Here is an 18972-nt window from a genome sequence, read left to right as displayed (position 1 = left end):
TCCAGATTTGCAGATTTCATTATAAAATGCTGGTATGAATGAAGAGTGACTTGAATTTCTGTTTGCAGGGCCTATCATCAGAAAATCCATCTCTTTTAAGCAGATGCTATGTGAAAATTGAACCAAACTAAAGCTTATTTTGTCAGCTGCTTTGCAGAGCAGAACGGCTCTTTGGTATCAAAAAGGAAATAAATTTGATATTTTAAAAAATGTACGTCCATGCTAAGAATTTTTTAATTCTTATATGTGTGGCTGCTCAGCCGAGTTGTGTTACTTAAAACAGACTTGTTTTGTAGTCTTATTTTTTCCATCTGGAGTAATGTTCAGGGTCGTTTTGTAAGGAGTCCCTTAAAATATCTAAATGTGAACACCCAACAAGCCTTTTCTAGACTGAGCTGAATGGGATGGGCTTCTTTTTCAGCTCTTGAAGTGCTCCTGAAGGTGAAGATCCCTGCTGTGACCTCTGCTGTTCAGCCCCAGGTGCACGGTGTTTTGTTTTTCTCAGAGGTCTTTTGAGGGGAGAAATGTGGGGGTTTGGAGGAAATTTTTTCAAGACTGACATTTTGACATTTTTTCTAGGGGGCTTTTTGAGGTTGAAGGTTTTTTTTTTTTAGGACAGTTTATAAGGGACCAGCGTTTTGGGGGTTGGGATTTGAGGGGGGGCTTGTCATATTGGCATTGAGTTGATTTTTTTCTTTTCTTTTATGGGGGGTGAGCCAGCCATTTGGGGGCTGTGAATTTCAAGGGGATTTTTTTTAGGGGGACTAGCTTTTTGAGGCATTGAGTTTATTTGAGAGACTTTTTATGGGGCCAGAATTTGGGGGGTTGGGTCTTTTGGGTCCCCTTTTTTGGGGAGTTGGGGTAGCTTAGGATCCTTGGTGGAGGACCGGCCTTTTTGAGGTTGGGCTTTTTGTGGGGGACTGGCCTTTCCATCTTGTTTTTTTTTGCGGGTCTTTGTGGCATTCAACATTGATGGGGTTGTCTTTGGTGGGAGGAGGGAAGGCCCCCCCCCCAAAGTCCCGGCTCCCGCAAATTAAAGGAAAGGCCCAAATCCTTTTTAGCAGGCCCCAAAGCATATTTGGGCCCCTTGGAGCCCAGGACAGGCCTGGCCCTGGTGGCTGCAGAAGGTGGCAAAGCACAGGGCCTGGGCTTGACCCTTGGGACATGGTGTCAGGTGGTAAGCAGGGTGCTTCAGCATGCCTGTAATGGAAATACCCATAACTAGTACTGTACAGCGTGTGTGCACCCTGTCAGCCTGTTGATGTCCCTCAGGATGGCAGCACGGCCCTCTGCTCAATCAGCCACTCCTCCCAGGGATGAAACCACCACAGGTGGATGACAAGATTATCTGAAAAGCCACCAGGAGAGACGTTATCAATAGGTGATTCTAAAAAGTCACCTTTTTTGAGGTGAGAAATTACTGGACCAGGCTGTCCCAGAAGAGGACAGAGTCTCAGGCACTGAATGTTTCTGGCTTTTGTGCGGCTGGTTCTGCTCTGAGAAGGGCTGCTGCACTCAGATCCCCTCTGTACAGCCCTTTGGACTCGTTCCCCAGCACCAGGAGCTTTTCTTGATGTCTAGACTAAGCTTCCCCTGTTGTACTTGGAGCTCATTATTTCTTTGCTGTTCACTCTGGACGTGGAAAGCATTTGATTACCTTCAGCTCTGCAGTTTCACTTTATCCCTTTACTGAGACAGATCCCTTTGCTTTGTTGCCAGCGTACTCAGCCACCTCAGGTCATCCAATTTGGTCTCTCAGCTCCTGTTTTCTAGACCTCTGGTCACGCCTATTGCTCTCTGCATTCTCTGCCATGCAGGTTCACGTCTTCCTTGAAGTGTGTTCCACAACAGTGAAGGCCATATTCCCTCTGACACTATACCAGCACCAAGCAAAGCATAACCCTGGCTCAGCCTAGGGGACTGCTGGAGGAAAGCACTGTGTACTTTCCTTCAATTTTCATGTGTAAGTCCCAATAACAAATAAATGCAGTGGTTTCAAGGCTACAACTACTGCTGTTTGGATGTGCCCAGCTACCCACTACAGCACTTTTTAAAAGGAAAACTGAGATCCATGCATATAATCACAGGTTTCCAGGATCTGTGGCAAGCTCTTTTAGTATACCCAGCTGGTTTTGGCCATTTGCCTCTTCCAGGGGGTGACCTCTGGAAAACACTAATCAAAATATGTCACCGGTGGTGGGAATGAAAGCCATGCAGAGATGCATCTAATGGGATTGAAATCTGGTGGCCTGAACATGTGCACAGCCACTGTGGCTTTAACAGTGCAATCTTATGATAGATCTTTAATCAACATGGACAGGAAAGACCAGAATCTTCTCCTCCCAGTAATATTTCGTGGAAGACCTTATGGTACTACACACTCGTGTCTTCAGCATCTCTTAATGTGAATTTTGCAAATTTTTCACTGGAAGAGGGGCACAGCTGACACAGAGATCATCCTGCTGAGAAAGGGGCTGCTGCCTGGGCTAAGGAAGGTGGCCATCTCCCCATGAGGCTTTCATAAGGTTTCGTACATCATAAAAGTCAAGGACAAAGAGAATATGTAACTTGCCCCAAGGCCAGAAAGTCAAGGTCCTGGTCAGGTGGAGATGTGCAAGCAACAGTGGTTAAACTCCTGGGAAGTGGAGCAGGCAAGGGCAACATTAAACTGCTGGAACTCCGGGCAAGACACTTCTTTAAAAAAAATAAAATAAAATAATCTGATGATGAGAATTGCTTTTGCATATTTATGTTTGGATTGCTTGTTTGGAAGAAGTCACAGCTGCAGCTGCTCCTGCCAAAGTGATAAACAGTCTGAGCTGCTGTCTCCTAGAGACCTTAAGTTCCCACTTAAAAAGAGAGATTTTTTTTTTTTTTTTTTTTTTAAGGCTAGATTTGCCACACTGATTCAAAATCAGTATAATTTCAAGAGCAATGGGATTTGTTACTGGTATGAAGACACGGAAGGAGGATGGGCTGATGGAGGAAAGACTTGGCTGCTGCAGGGATGCACAAGTGCTGCTGCTGTGAAGGACCAGCTCTGCATGGGCAACACAGCGGTCATCACGTTGGGATTAAAGACAACATAAATGTCATGTTTGCCTGAGTTTTTTTGCTCAGTCCTCACCTCCCATTCCGCAGACAGAGCCAGAAGCATGGGGACCATGTGTCATGCAGGAACGAGTCAACTGGGGCCGTCTTTTTCCTTCCTTGCTGACTTCAGCTAACGAGACACTGTCTTTGTTAACAAGCAGCTGAGAAAAACCCAAATCTGCTGGCTGAGAGACACCACATAACGCCCCTTTTCCAGCTGCTTTCCATATGTTAGCTGAAATGCACACACTTTGCTAGCTGTGCAGGTACACCGTGCTACCCCCAGACAAAGCTGGGGAAAGGAGAGAGGAAGAAATGCCTTAGACTGTTCTTCCAAATGAGACTTTGGGTTTATTTAATACACACTAACTCTCCAGAAACAGGTGTTCAAATTAGGAGAGCAGATTTTTTTTCTCAGGCAAGAGTATTGCTAATCTATCACAATTTTCCTGGATCAAGCGTTAAGGTAGCTCAATACGGAATATGCCCTGAAGATAGATGTGAAAAAAAAATCAGTAAGTTTTCTTAAAATGTCTTTTCTGCCTTTAATTCTTCCTTGGTAACAAGGCAGACTCAGAAGGCTTTTTTTTTGTTTCTTTTGTTTGTTTTAATTAGCGTATAATATTCTTTCAAAAATCCCCTTAGACACCCACTGCAGCAATTCCTCGCCACCTGCCAGCCTCCTTTTCTCTGCCTTCACCACGAATTGCCTTCCGCACCCGTTTGACACCTCAGAAGGAGGGAACCTTACTCTCAAACAGATTTTTTTTTAAAGAAAATGCTTTAAGATACTGTCTAACAGGCTTTTCACATCTGGGAAATTCTTCCTGACATCCTGCTACAAACTGGTGTGTCTTGGTGTGCCCTAAGCAAAGCAGCCACTGGGCAGGCTGGCAGTGCACAGGAGCAACGAAGCCCATTAAACAGGTGTGGGGAGCTGCTTACCAGAATCATTACATACTAATAGCAAGAGCCTTCCATGAAATAAATTCTTTTTTTTTTTTTTTTTTTTTTTTCCTAAAGAGAATCTTGAAAAAATCACCCCCTAACATTTCTGCTTGGCCAAATTGTAGAGGACAGCTCATCTCTTCGCACAAAAGCTTACAGAGCTTGTAATTTACTGAGTTGCTGTTTATTTAAATGACTGTTCTCGGCAACAGCTTGGCATTGGCGAGAAGAGATTAGTTTGTGTATTAACACAATTCAGCAGCTCGCTCAGTTTACACAAGGTAATGAAAAGCTTCATTTGAACTCTCAACAGTTCCAATTTGCCCCTAACTCGCAACGCAGATTTCATCAAGCCTCCGAGAAGCTGCTTTGAAACAGCAGCAAGAGCAGAAAAGATAAAGCAGATGAGAGAAAACACATTCCTGACTCACATCCAGGCTTTGCTGATCAGAGCCGTGCACCCCACGGAGCGAGGGGCAGTGACTGCAATGTGATGAGCACCACACTAACCATGAAGTTGATGTCAGGGCTCCCTGACAGCTCTCCTCTGGAGCAAGAGTCAAGAGCTCACAGCCTTGCACTCACTGCATCCTCACAGAAGGACCAGAGGGCACTTGGGGGGAGCAGGAATGCAGCTGGACTGCAAGATTTGGCCATCTGCAACACCTGGTGACTGCTCCTGCGTTTGGACAAGGGAACGAGAATGAAAACAAAGTGCCTAACAGCAACAAGATCTTAATACAAGAAGCTGTCATGAGTGCAAATATTCCTGCTAATGATTTGTCTGACCAAGTGAAGACTGCTGCTTGTGACATGAGCTAAGCATTCAGCAACACCTGATCATGAACCAATTTCTCAAGGCAATCAGCTTTCCACAAGTGGGCTTGGGGATCATTCTTTCCAAACCAGGACACCCAAGCTAGCCCTGTGGTGCTCACCCTGCCCGTGCTGCGGCTGCCCACACAACCCCAGCTGAGCTGTGCTGGCTGCACATCTTCAAATTGCACTAACCCACCGGGTATTTCACATCCAAAATGGGCTTTAGTGTGGTTTAATTTTCACATTGTATCTGCCTGAAAGAGATGATAAGCCCTGCAAATTGAAATTCAAATTATTTTTCCCTTCATCTATACCAGCATTTTATATTGAAATTTGCAAATCTTGAAGCTTTGTCGCTGCTTCTGCTACCACTAGCTCTTCCTGCTACAATACAGAAATAATTTGGTGTGTGTACAGCTCCCCACAACCACCACTCACACAAACATACAATCTCCACAAGAGACAAGAAACAAGAGCTGGGGGGATGTAAAAGGTGTCCCCGTCTTTAAAAACAAAACAAAACAACAAACAACACACAGCACTTTCCTGTCAGTTTAGCTTTAATACACATGATTCTCCACAGTAGAGTATTAAACATCAGGATATCTATTCTGCATATAAATATTTACAGAAAAATACTTTTAAAATTAAGCATTCAAATTTTGTCTTCCAAAAAGCTTCATGCTTTTATCTTATTAAAAAAATGTTGCTTTCACAATACTCATATTGAGTAAGAAAAGTCAAGAGATATAAATACAAGGGCTTCTTTTTTTGTGCTTCATCAGATTGATCAACTTTGAGATCCTGCTCTCGGTCAAACGGCCTTCTCTCCTGAGGTTTGCTCTTCTGATGCTTTGCTCTTCAGCTTTTTCTGATGCATGTCCAGGAGATTCTGGTCTCTTGGACTCCTGTAAAAATGGGAAGAAAGAGGAGGGAAAAACGTATTACAAGATATTAACAATGCAACCTTTCCAAGTGGATAGACTGGCCAGGAATTAGCAAGTCTAGGAATTCCCAAGAAAGAAGAAAGCTGAGGAACTGGAAATCAGAATGGTCAATTTAACATGCAGAGTGCAGAAAGCACGGGTAATCAGTCTTGGCTATGCTTGGTACAACACCCATAACTCGCTGTGACTGATGTTCAGAATACCCACAACGTGCTTGTATCTCCACATCCAGAGAAGAGAAGTTATAAAACAACACAGAAGAGACATAAGATGTTCTGCCATAATTAGCAAAATCAGAGGCAACATTTCAAGACAAAGATTTGAAATTCATGCCCAGTTTCTTCTACGCTTTCCCTAACCATCTGGTTTTGGTCACTGATAGGAGCAGGAACAAGCTAGATATTCTTCTATTCTCACCCTCACACTCTTAAATTCTCGGTGTCTGAGTCACCTGCTACAAGCCCTGTAGCAGGGCACAGTCACAGGCTTAAGCTAACATGTATTTTGCAAAGTCAGGGACTTCAGTTGTGTCTGATAATGAGTATAGAACTATTAAGGTTGGAAGAAACCTCCAAGATCACCTGGTCCAACCATCCCCTACCACCAGTGTCACCACTAACCCATGTCCCCAAGCACCACGTCCAGCCTTTCCCTGAACACCCCCAGGGACGGTGACTCCACCACCTCCCTGGGCAACCCGTCCCAGTGCCTGACTGCTCTTTCTGCGCAGAAATGTCTCCTCATTGCCAGCCTAAACCTTTCGGTGCTCTCACAAGACTACGTGGCCGCTGCTTTGTTCAAAGTGTGTTTATGTACCCACATGTAACCAAGTCCTCAGACTTTCCAATCACTACTACTAAACCCATTCTCTCAGAGAGAGTATGAAACGAGCAGCTCTATTTTCTCATGAACACAACATCTTTATTCGGAAGGTTCATTTTCCCTTTGTCCTCTGTGCAAACCCTTAGTTCCTCACACACAGTAAGAATTCATATATGACAGAAGAAAGGTTCCTCATGGAAAAAAGAAAATGGACAATACTAACACACGGTGTAACTGAATCAACACTGACAGGATTGTGCTACAGAATGTATCAGCACTAGCTATGCAACGCTGAGAAACTATTACAAGAGTTAAAGCTTCTGTCTTAGGAAAGTGTCCTTGACTACACTCAATGAAGAAAAAGGAAAGAAGAGAGTGAAAAAAGCTCTATTAAAAAAAATAAACGCAAACTGGAAAGTTTGTTTTGTACAGAACGAAGCTCATAGCTTTACATAAATTATTCTTCTTTCTTCATAACAGTAGAGGCAGAAAATACAGAAGAAATGTAAACAGTATGCCAATAGCTCTGGATCTGTAAGCCTCGAAGTCAAGAGGGATGTGATTTAATGAACTACAAATAAATTATTAAAACTGCCAGATAAACTCCAAGCTTTTAATATAAGCCAAGGCTGCAATTCTCAAACTAATTACACTCTCAAGAAACCTGACTTCCTTCCTTAAGGCTTCAGGCCATAAAAACCAGGGAAGAACAGGTTAGAGCAGCTGTAAGGCAGGCAATGCTCCATATACCGGGTTAGTAGCCAGGAAAGTAAGAGGGAATTTGTCGTGGAATTAAGTTTTTACTAATCTGTCTGTGAAAATTACATGCTTCTGCAGAGATTGAGAAAAACTTCATGTAATAATGCTGTTACAGTGAGGTGGTTGATGACAGCACTGATCTACTTAGCCCATGCAGCTCCTTTTGAGTTACTGTGTATGTCATGCTAACGGTTCAACCTTTATTATTTTTTTTTTGTTTGGGATACTTGGGATAATATTTGGGTCGAAGTTATCTACTCCCAGCAAACAAGTCCTGATGCAAGGGTAATAATATACAGACAAACTGAGACACTAGACACCAAACCACAGTATCATAGTGTTTCCAGCAACTGCTTAAAAATGCAATCCCACTGTTCTTGAAGTCAGTGGCAAGGGTTCTGATGACTTAAACAGTAGGTTTGGGGCCATAAAGGGAAGACCATAGTGGCATCACCACAGAAAGCAGCCGTGCTAGCAAGGAGAACAAGAAAGAGAGAGTGAAGACTGGAAGGAAATGCACCAAGAGGAAACACGATCCTATTACACTTACATTGTAGGAAGTCACCTGCTCAGCAAGTCTCTCGTCTCTTCCAGATAACACAGTTCCTTCATTATCCTTAGATAATGGTGGTCTTCTTCCTCACTATCTGCTACCTTCCAAAAATAAAACAGTTCTCTCAATCATGCTGTTAAATGCTGAACTTTTTTGCCTCTTCTCTTTCCTGATGAGCAGAAGCAAATTAAACATTATGGTTATCAGAACATCTGAAATAAAAAGAAATCCGTATTTATTTTACTTAAATCTGAAGGGCAGAGGCACAAGATTTTGCTCAGCTTGATGGAAGAAGAAATTGGACATGTGTTGGAAATTTGATGATAACTGACTACTGCAGAAGAGTGAGGGAGCAAATAAATACCAACATTACTTAAAGGGGTTATTTCCTCTCCTTCACATTTCTGTCTCCATTACAAAGTTCGGTAACTCATTGGAGAAAAAATGAAAAGAACTTTTTTCTTTGAACAGCTCAGCTTTGTTTTCACAGCGTACCAGAAACATATGTAATAACTGTCTGCATATATACTTGAGGGCAGTTATGTGCATATACATAAATGTATATTTATATGAATATAAATACACATGAATATATTTGGACATATAAAGTGATCATATATTTCACATATATACAAATAAATGTACATATGAATAAATGCTCACCTTGGCTTTTCTGTCTCTGTCAGCTGGAGTATCTGTCCAAATAGATCCAATGCCCAATTTGCCATCGGCTCCTCTCCTGACTGTTCTTGGGCCAAACCCAACGCTTTTCAATCCAGGTGGAAGTTCTGTCATCCATGATTGCCTGGGAACTGGCTTGGCAAGAAAGTGAGTGTAAAAAACACAAGCAGATAAGCAAAACCTACTGTCTGCATCTTTCAGCTTCCAGCAGGAATCAGGAACTTTTTTTGTCTTAACACTTAGTATCACGAACACAACAGTGACAGGGCTCAAGCAGACACAGGCAGGCAAAGAAAAACAGAAACACACTCCAGCAACAAAATATTATGAGTGAAAAAACCCAACTTACACTGTCTGCTGAAGTAAGTTTTTCCTTCATTCTCTGAGCTCTGCGTTCAAATTCTTTAGTCACATCAGACTCCACTGGTCCTTTGGCAGGCATTGGGCCTATAATGGTGTCTTCTTCCTCACTGCCACTTGTTACCTTCCAAAAATAAAACATTTCCTTCAGTCACACTGTTAAGAATCTGAAGAAACAGGATAGTGCCTTGGAAGCAAAGCTAAGGAGCTGATATCTACAAAAGTGAAATGATGCAACCTGAGTGCGGGCGGTAGAGCAACAGGAGCAGGATGCTAACAAGGCTGGATGCTCCGGATGCACAGAGCTTTACTTGGGAACACGAGGTGGCAGCAAAGAAGTTTTAGTTCAAGCTTAATGCTTATGGCTGCTCACGGACAGCAACTCACTGCTGTTGAGGGCTTTGGGCTAAGGCAGTCAGAAGATAGCAGGTGTGAAATCACTCCTGTGGGCACCTTGTGCTACCCTGGTGTGCTGTGATGACACTGCTCCGAGCCAGCCAAGCCAGTCAGCTCCATCTGCCTGCAGCAGTCAGCAGCTGTGAAAAGAGCAGAGAAGGCAAGCCTGCAGTTAGCAAGAGACACAGCCACGTATGGACCCCAAGGCGCAGGAAGAGTCACAGAAAATTCAAATGCCTGTATCACCAGCTGCACCAAAAGGCTCTGAAAGGCTGCGAATGGTAAGAAATAACCAGGCATTTATGAACACGACCAAGGCGAGTAGCTAACACCAATTTCTCCTGTAAGTTTTCTCCAAAAGATTTACAAAGCCAAATATTCGCTAGCTAACCACCACTGCAATAGCGCTTTTAGAGACTGTGGAGCCTGCATTTCCTCTATTTTCTAAAGAAGGAGCTGGTGGAGAAGGGGAATAACTACCTTGAGAAGCCAAGCTAATAAAACAGTTCCCTCTCTGTATACAAACAAATGGAAAACTACAGAGATATAAAGCTTTCATAATAAATTGTGCTGTAAAGTAGTTAAGGATGAAAGACACTCCATGCTGGGTTTTAATTGAGGAACCACGTCTCATTTCCCTTCTTGTTAGTCTCAAGTTCAATTCACTCCATTATCACCTGCTGCAAATGAGATGCAATTAAACATTAAAAAATACAGCCCCATGTTTGAAGGGGAAATCGATACAAAGTCAAGAGTCAGCAGGGAATACGCTGTCTCTAAAGGTGTACTGAAATACAAAATAGTGAAATAAGATTAAAACAAAATACAAGATTACTCATCATAGTCAAAGGTTAGAAAAATAAAAATAATACATTATCAAGAAGAGGAAACAACAGTATCATAAACTAAGTTCTCTGCAGCAAAGCTGATGCTTGATTTGTTCAGGGGAAAAAAAGGCTTTTCTGTTGTTTGTAAAATACAGGAGCAGACCAGTTTTGACATCCCTACCTCAAGAGATCTGTCATGATGATAAATTGCTTAATCGTTATTTGGAGATACAAGATGATGTGTATCTTAGAAGTGTCAGACAATCATTCTTCATGATAGATTATGACAACTCTCACTGTAGGAGGCTGGTGAATGACACACATCACAGATACAAATCAAAATTGAACTTTCAGAGCAGCCCTCGTCTCATGCCTTCCTCGTATGTCCTGTAGCATCTGGGGGTTAAACCCAAACATTTTCAGTATCTTAGAAATAAACAGAATAGCAGCTGAAATATAAATTAATTGTCAAAAGCTTGCTTACGAGGTACTTCTCAAGAAGGTTGTGGGTTTCTCCGAGGTGCCACTCGCCATCTGCCAGCCCTCTGCAGGTGATACACATCCCTCAGAATGGTACCAGGGGCCCTACTTTAGGGAGCTGAGGCCAAACGCACGCTACTCTTTCTCCAGCACCAAGGCCACGTTTGCTCCTTCTGGTCTTGCACTACAGCTTCACTGCCCTATAAGGCACAGCATCAGCAAACTGCTGTCAACTTCAGTTTGCTTTCCCTTGGAGGAGGGAACAGAGAAGAAAGGTTTTGTGATGCCTTTTAACGTCACCGATTCACTTTTGGACAGCAACTCAGCAAGCAGTGTGATAATTAAGCTACCTCCAGGAACACAGAAAGGTGAGAATTTATTTCCAATGGTGAGCACAGCTCAAAGCAGACTACAAACTGTGCCTGCTGTACTGGAAAGAGCTCTTTAATAATCTGCCATCATATTCCTCAAAGCTTATGAAAGCCCAAACAATTATCACCTGCAGAAATATCCAGGTGACAGAAGCCTCACAATGCATCAGGCAGAGGCTGGATTTAGGATGATCTCCACTCTCTGAGCTTTTGGGCAACTAAACGTAATGTGACGTGAACTGAATTAATCTAATTATGGTCTCTGAGCTGACGGACAACCTGACCAGTGCAGCCCTGCTGTAGCGATGTTATGACCAGGATCTGAGGGGGGGGAAATCAAAATCCAGCCACAAGCACGAACGTGAGCTCAGGCCATGGCAAGGGCAGCGGTGAACCCCCCAAACCCAGAGGGGGGTTCAAGAAAAGCTCTAGCTTACCATGAATTAAGCTTTCCTTTAATACACCTGGGATTTCACAGATGCAAAGGACGCTTTCATGGTGTTGGGAACTGAGTCCTTCCTAAGACAAGCAAGAAGATGGGCGTTGTGGCATCTTCCTGATGGCTCACGTACACATTTTAAGATCACCTGTGCTCTTTACCTTCATGCACGAATACCTCTGGAAAACTTACAAGTACCGGACTTCTGCATAACATCGATAAACAACAATATCCCCTCTACAAGGGAAGGAAATCTATTCATACATGTATATATTTTACATTGGAATGATTCAAATACTTTTGAAAAGCCATAAATTGCCACTCGAGCTGCTCTTAAATTGGGAATGCTTATTTGAGAGATCTGGAAAAGGTAACACGGAACAAGCTTTTCTACAAGAACGGGATACAGAGCTAAGAAAAAGGATGTCCATATATAACATGGCACAGCCTGGTGTCTGCAACTTCCCTGCCGGCTTGGAAAGGAGCTGTCCCGGAGAGAGAAAAGGCGGCTCAGCACGCAAAACCCCGAGCTTATAGGAAACCCCTGGCTGCTGTTACAACCCCCCCGCTGTCAAATAAAGCGCTCACCTTGCCGAGCCACATGCCGTTGCTGTGCCTGGCCCCGCTCAGGTCCAGCTCTCGCCCCGCTCGCCCCATGGCACGGCCCCGGCCGATGGCGGACACGGGGCTGGAGGCTCCGAGCGCCCGCCCCGGGGACGCCCAAAATGGCGGCCGGGGGAGGGGAAAGAGGGAATAGGTTCTGTGAGATAGCCTGGTGCTCAGAGGGAGCCTCCTGCCTGCCCCTTGGTGCCCACTGCCCATGGCCTGGCGCTGGGCACCCCTGAGCAGAGCCTTCTCCAACAAGTCACAAGCCAGCTCCTCGTGCTGCCTTTGCTTGCCCCCATGCCACTCACAAGCCACGCTCTTCACCTGCAATTACCAGCCCTAGGGAAGGGATGTGGCATTCACAAGAGCAACCCAGCCGTAACAACACACTGCTGGCCATCTTATGTGGGCCAGAAAAATTCCTTCTGTCCTCTTTCTGGTTTTTAAGTGGTGGTGGGTGTGACCTGAGCACACCAACAGAACTGAAACAGGAGGCAGGGAGACAACTTTGTCACTAACTTGCTGCCTGTTCTAGAGGAAAATGATATTGCAGAGCTCCACATTTGTGCCAGACCATCCCTGAGCTGTTTTACAGCAGGGCAGGGAGCAACATGTCAGCTGGGAAGTGCCCAGAGAGGATTTGGGTGCAGTTGTGGGTGCAGCGTTTTGTGGAGTTACGCTGGAGGAGAGTGAGGTCACGGCTGCCCCCATATCGCCTTGGCTATCCAGCCATGCCTCTGGGCCTCCCTTAGAGGGATTGCGCCCAGGTCATCCTCAGAGCCCCCAGGAAAAAACTGCCCTATCACCAGCACAGAGCATCAGCGGGGCATGCCGCATCCAAAAATTACATCTTTGTATTTCAGGAGATGTTCTGAAGTGACTGTTGTCTTAATGAAATCTTAATGAAATCTGGTTTTAGTGGCAGCTGACTAACTGTATAGATTAAGCCACCCTCCCAGATGAATTCTACAGACACATATAGTTCTAACATAAAACTAAACCAACCCCAAATATATGAAACATAATTAATCCTTATCAGAGTATTTCCATGTTAGTTGCTGTCCCTTCAGGCATACAAAAAGCATTACCCTTCTTGGTTAGCTAGGTGCTTGCCTGCAATTCAAAAGACAGACTGCCCTACCTGGGATGTCATACTGAACCTGCTTTCAAGCCACGTGAGCAATGCCTTGCATAACGAGCCAGGGTTATGCTTTGCTTGGTGCTGGTGTAGTGTCAGAGGGAATATGGCCTTCACTGTTGTGGAACACACTTCAAGGAAGACGTGAACCTGCATGGCAGAGAATGCAGAGAGCAATAGGCGTGACCAGAGGTCTAGAAAACAGGAGCTGAGAGACCAAATTGGATGACCTGAGGTGGCTGAGTACGCTGGTGACAAAGCAAAGGGATCTGTCTCAGTAAAGGGATAAAGTGAAACTGCAGAGCTGAAGGTAATCAAATGCTTTCCACGTCCAGAGTGAACAGCAAAGAAATAATGAGCTCCAAGTGCAACAGGGGAAGCTTAGTCTAGACATGGAGAAAAGCTCCCAGTGCTTGGGAACGAGTCATACAGTAGGGCCCAAAGGGCTGTACAGAGGGGATCTGAGTGCAGCAGCCCTTCTCAGAGCAGAACCAGCCGCACAAAAGCCAGAAACGTTCAGTGCCTGAGACTGTGTCCCCTCTGGTGCAAGCAGATCCAGTGCTTCACGTCCTTAATGGGAGTAAGTGCCCTTTTCTGCTAGCCAAGCTGAATTCTCCACTTTCTTTCCAAGGGGAACCTGGAGAACCCATTTCCCTATTCCCTTTTCCCCTGCACACATACACATGTGAAAGCTATAAGCATATTCCTGTCCTCCTTTCCCCCACTGCCCTTATGCTGGGGAGTCCTATGAGGAAGAATTTGGTTTCACTGCTGGCTAGAGCTCCTGGTGTCCCTCTGCCTCCTGGACAGAGGAACTGGAAGTCATGGAAGGGAACATGCACGGCATTGCCATTCCCTGTCTGGTTGTTTTTTGAGGTTGTTGTTATCCACTGCTATTGTTCCATGTGGCACCAGTGATACTGCCAGGAGCAGTCTGAGGAGTATCCCTGAGTTTCATCAGGGACCCAACTTAAATGTCTCTATGGTAATGCACGTAGCATGGGGAATAACCAGGAGGAGTTAGAGATCTGCTTGGTAGAGCACCATGGGGACAAAGCCCTGGAGGGAAGAAGGACCCAAGAAAGCTGGTTAATATTCAAGGAACACCTCCTCCAAGCTCAGGAACAATGCATCCCAACAAAGAGGAAGCTGGGGAAGAACGACACATGGCCTGCATGGAGGCCTGCATGGATGAACAAGGAGCTCCTGGCCAAACACCAGGAGGTGTTGGTTGTCGAGAAGCTCGACATGAGCCAGCAGTGTGTGCTTGCAGCCCAGAAAGCCAACCATATGCTGGGCTGCACCAAAAATGGTGTGGCCAGCAGGGTGAGGGTGTGATTGTCCCCCTCTGCTCTGCTCTTGTGAGACCCCACCTGGAGTGCTGCCTTCAGCTCTGGGGCCTTCCATGTAAGAAGGACAAGGACCTACTAGAACAAGTCCAGAGGAGGGCCATGAAGATGATCAAGGGGCTGGAACACCTCTCCTATGAAGACAAGATGAAGGAGTTGGGGTTGATCAGTGTGGAGAAGGCTCTGGGGAAACTTCATAGTGGCCTTCTATTGCCTGAAGGGGGCCTGCAGGAAAGCTGGGGAGGGAATCTGTCAGGGACTGGAGTGATAGGACAAGGGGGAATGGATTAAAACTAAACGAGGGGAAATTTGGATTAGATGTTAGGAGGAGATTCTTAACTGTGAGGGTGGTGAGGCCCTGGCACAGGCTGCCCAGAGAAGCTGTGGCTGCCCCATCCCTGGAGGTGCTCAAGGCCAGGCTGGATGGGGCTTTGGGCAACCTGGGCTGGTGGGAGGTGTCCCTGCCCATGGCAGGGGGCTGGGACTGGGTGGGCTTTGAGGTCCCTTCCAACCCCACCCATTCTGTGATTCTGCAATACCCTCAGGGCGCACCCACCCTCCCACGGCCTGAAACGATACGAGCACGATGCTATTTATTAATATTTTTGTATTTATTTTAACGAATACATATTGTAACGCACATTCTCGGGGACGTGAATTCTCTTTGTGGTGTTTCCCCTAACCCCTCCCCTCCCGGCCGCCATTTTGGGCGTCCCCGGGGCGGGCTCCCGCAGCCTCCACCCCCGTCCCCTCTGTTGGCGGCCGGGGTCGTTTGTCCGCCGCGGGCCGCCGTCGGTGCAGGGGGGCCGGGGGAGGGCAGCGGGAGGAGCCGGGGCAGGAGCGGGGCCGGTGGGGGCCGTGGGGGCCGAGCCATGAGCGAGAAGGGCGAGCTGGACCTGAGCGGGGCCAAGCACAACACCGGCATGTGGCTCGTCAAGGTGAGCGGGGCGCGGGCCCGGGAGCCGCTCGGTGCCATCTTAGGGCTGGAGGCGGCTCCTGGGGGCAGGCAGCAGGCCCTGGGCGTCCTCCTGAGGGGATGTGAGAGGGGAAGGGGCTTCCCTAGTGCCGGGTCTGGGTGCTGAGGGGTGTGACACAGCCAAAGGGCTCGGTGTGCCTCTAAAATAGCGCTGGGGGGGGGGGGTCAGAAGTGCTGCACAGCAGGGCCAGGCTGGGGGTGGTGGGTTTCTACATCTTCCTTCCTCTTTTTTGCTGATAGCTGAGTGCTTGGTTTCAGGAGACTGCTGGAAAGTGCTTGGTGCTCTGCTTGGGAAGGATGTAGCTGGCCTAGAAGCAGCTCGGAGGACAGCATGAGAAGTGATCAGAGGAATGGTGTCTGTGCAGGGAATTCCTGAATATGCTGTTACCTTTCGTGCTAGGAAGGTGATTGATTTCTTGGTTATACATACAGACGGGGGGGTGAGAGGCTGAAGAGCAGTCCCACAGAAAGGGATGTGGGGGTTGTGGTCCCAGCAAGCTGAACAGGAGCCAGCAGCGTGCCCTGGCAGCCAGGAGGGCCAACCGTACCCTGGGGTGCATCAGGCCCAGCACTGCCAGCCAGCCGAGGGAAGGGATTGTCCTCCAGCACTGTGTGCAGCTCTGGTGCCACGGTGTAAGGAGGGCACAAAGCTGTCAGTGCCCAAAGGAGTGGCTGAGGTCCTGGGTTTGCTCAGCCCCGAGCAGAGCAGGCTGAGGGGAGGCCTCATGGCGGCCTGCAGCTCCCTCACGAGGGGAGGGGAGCGGAGGGGCAGGCGCTGAGCTCTGCTCTCTGGGGACAGCGACAGGACCCGAGGGAACGGCATGGAGCTGGGACAGGGGAGGGTCAGGCTGGGGGTTAGGGAAAGGGTCTGCACCCAGAGGGTGGTCGGGCACTGGGACAGGCTCCCCAGGGCAGTGGTCATGGTCCCGAGTCTGCTGGAGTTCAAGAAGCGTTTGGGCTGCGCACTTAGTCATAAGGTCTGAATTTTTGGGTAGACCTGTGTGGAGCCAGGAGTTGGACTCAGTGATCCTCATGGGTCCCTTCCATCTTGGGATACTTTGTGATTCTGTGAAATCTTACAGACGTCTGTAATGTAGTAAGTGACATTACAGGTGGATAGGAGAAACGTGCATAAGAGAAGGTGAGTAGGTTAGAGTCAGTAATACAGCAAGAATGAGGGGTGAGACAAATTAATTCATGTGGTGGACATGGAGAACAAACAAAGCAGGTACAGTTTTGCACAATATTTAAGCTTTGGAGCTTTTTTGCAGTAGGAAGGTGTGATTGACATTAGACAAACTTGTTCCAGGATAATGTATTGAGGTATTAAAAGTGAAGGTGCTCCCCTACTTCAAGACCACTGAGTCAAAGATCACAGAAAGCATCCTAATTCCCACATGCTGTGGAACATTCCTGTTCTTGTCATCTTCTGCTCTTCCTGAAGCACCTGCTGCTGGCCACGTGTGGGGAGAGGATGCTGAACTGGGCTGACCTTCAGTCTGCTATGGTTTGCTGGTTCCTGCGGCAAGGCGGGAGCTCTCAGGCGCATCAGAGCTTGCAGTTGTCACGGCTCTGTGAGCACGGGCTATTGCCTGCTTTAATGAGAAAAATGAACTAAAAGGAACGCTGAAATACAGCAAACTTTGCTAGACCAAAGCAAGGTGCGTGCAGGATTTTATCCTTTAAATCCTTCGGACCTGAACTTGGATACAACCAGCCTGTTACTGGGATCTTCAACACGCAGAGTGGTGGCAGCGTGTAGCACCAGTACTTGCTGCCCTCGCTAGGTGGGATAACGAGGCTGACTTTAGCCTTGCTTTCAGGGAGAGAGCAATCAGGTCTGCTGGAGGAGGGGGGAAAAAGCTTATTTAATCGCCCTTTAGCATGTATTATGCTAGCACGGGAAGTATTCCAGAGGGACTACTTAACAGGCAATAAAAAATGTGGTCATGAGTATTTTAGAAGCACGAGACACAAGAAACACAGTGGGCTGTTTTAGTACAAAACCAGAAGGCAACTTCGATAACTTTGTTTTGTGTTTTTAGGGAAAGCTGAGAGCATCATGACAACTGTTGGGTATGCATCGGTAGCAAAGTGAAGCCCATTTAGTGTTAGCCGTTAGGGTTGTTAATTACTTGCTCCCTGTGCGATGTGTTTGTGTTATCTTTATTTGTTGTAATTTAATCTGCTGTATTCATTTATATTTTAAAGGATGAGAGCTTTAACTTCTTGTTTATATGGTCAAAAGAAAACAGAATCACAGGTCCTGAGATCAGCCTTACTTGATTTCCGATACATGCAGCATGCAGATAACTAGATAACTTCATCGAATGCAGAATATAGGCAGGAGTTTATTAAAGGTGGAGGCTGCTTCTGTGTTTTGTTCCAAAGGTAGCCAAGCAGTTGAGAAAAAGCTGAGAGAAGACATGTGGATCAGGGGCCCTTTTGTTGTACAGCACCTGCAGGGCTCCTCGTGTGCCGGAGCCCTGGTGTTCCTGTGAGGTGAGCAGCAGGAAGAGAACAGCAGTCGTAAGGGGTCTTGAAATGGTGTTACTTAGGATGACAGATTTCTTTTTGTTGTTATCTTGTATGTTTTTTTGGAGAGAGTTTTCATCTAGAACCCCAGAATAAAGGCCACTTGCCTACAAGATTTCAAGTACTCTGTCAGAAGGGCAGTTCCTCTGTCCCCACATCGCTCATTCCGTGACACTGTGTTTTTCCAACTCCTGTTTAGGATTCTTTGAAATTTCTTTTTGTTCTGTATAAAACAGAACGGCCGCTCTCGTTTTCTGTACATTTATTTTCAGATGTTGTACATTGTTACATTTTCTGTACATCATTTTAAAGATTGTGAAAGCTGCCTGTTGTCAGGAAGTTACACTTTTATCATGCTAAACTTAAAAGAAACTGGCCAGTTAAGACTTCTGTAGCGTGTAAGACATTCCTTTCCTCTCCTGTGGTTGCTTACACCATTAGCATGGAGCTAGCAATTTCTGAGACCATTTTAATGGTTTTGAGAGTGCCATCTCATTTGAACTGAAGTAACCACGAGCAGATAGAAATAATCCTTTGATCTCAGCCCTTCACAACCCCTTTTCTTCTTTTTCTCTGTGTAGCCATTGAATCCCGATGGGCTGGCAGAAAGGTAATGATTAATTGCACTCTTTGAGGCAGCTGAAAGGCGCGGGATTGATCTGCAGCCTCCCAGCCTGAATAAATTCCCTGTCTGATCCTATTATGTGGCAAGTCAGCGACGTTAATGGCAGCGGAATCCTTCAGTCCTTCTCCACTGATAATGTGTGTCTGCCTTATCACCTGGCAGTATAAATTAGACAGAGATGAGGTGCGAGCACATCATAATATTGCCATTGAGTCAGCCAGAGCACGTGCCGCAGCATTTATCTTGTC

At 46.3% G+C, this 18972-nt stretch overlaps 2 protein-coding genes across 28 annotated transcripts in view; one reads left to right on the top strand and one right to left on the bottom strand.

The window, feature by feature from the left end:
* Nucleotides 1-5409: 5409 nt before the first annotated feature.
* Nucleotides 5410-13150, bottom strand: LOC311428764 (GPALPP motifs-containing protein 1-like). 25 transcript variants are annotated; one of them, XR_014687858.1, is made up of 8 exons: nucleotides 12084-13143; nucleotides 11494-11575; nucleotides 10387-10601; nucleotides 9436-9518; nucleotides 8972-9106; nucleotides 8605-8753; nucleotides 7939-8042; nucleotides 5410-5768 (listed from the first exon to the last, which is right to left on the bottom strand). XR_014687858.1 is itself a non-coding variant. In XM_084505611.1 (5 exons), the coding sequence occupies exons 1-4, from the start codon at nucleotides 12315-12317 to the stop codon at nucleotides 8078-8080; spliced, it is 555 nt and encodes a 184-aa protein (XP_084361737.1). In that variant the 5' UTR covers nucleotides 12318-13150; the 3' UTR covers nucleotides 5410-5768; nucleotides 7939-8077. The 25 variants fall into 25 exon arrangements, 3 of the variants coding, with proteins under 3 accessions (XP_084361737.1, XP_084361738.1, XP_084361736.1); XR_014687860.1 differs by lacking the exon at nucleotides 10387-10601 and having other exon boundaries at nucleotides 7939-8153; nucleotides 12084-13141; XR_014687863.1 differs by lacking the exon at nucleotides 10387-10601 and having other exon boundaries at nucleotides 12084-13137.
* A 2218-nt stretch (nucleotides 13151-15368) lies between these two features.
* Nucleotides 15369-18972, top strand: part of GTF2F2 (general transcription factor IIF subunit 2) — an 83424-nt gene continuing 79820 nt past the window's right edge. The window contains exons 1-2 of one of the 3 annotated variants that reach the window (XM_084529940.1): nucleotides 15411-15526; nucleotides 15823-15968. In XM_084529940.1, the coding sequence (XP_084386066.1) occupies nucleotides 15915-15968 (54 nt within the window). In that variant the 5' untranslated portion in view covers nucleotides 15411-15526; nucleotides 15823-15914. Of the gene's footprint in view, nucleotides 15527-15822; nucleotides 15969-18972 lie in introns of all 3 variants that reach the window. The other 2 variants (XM_084529941.1, XM_084529939.1) reach the window with 2 other exon arrangements.

The sequence above is a fragment of the Aythya ferina genome (assembly GCF_964211825.1).
Source record: "Aythya ferina genome assembly, chromosome: 1".
Taxonomy (NCBI): domain Eukaryota; kingdom Metazoa; phylum Chordata; class Aves; order Anseriformes; family Anatidae; genus Aythya; species Aythya ferina.
Note: the sequence above shows the minus strand (reverse complement) of the source record. Positions and strands in the feature narration are given on the sequence as shown.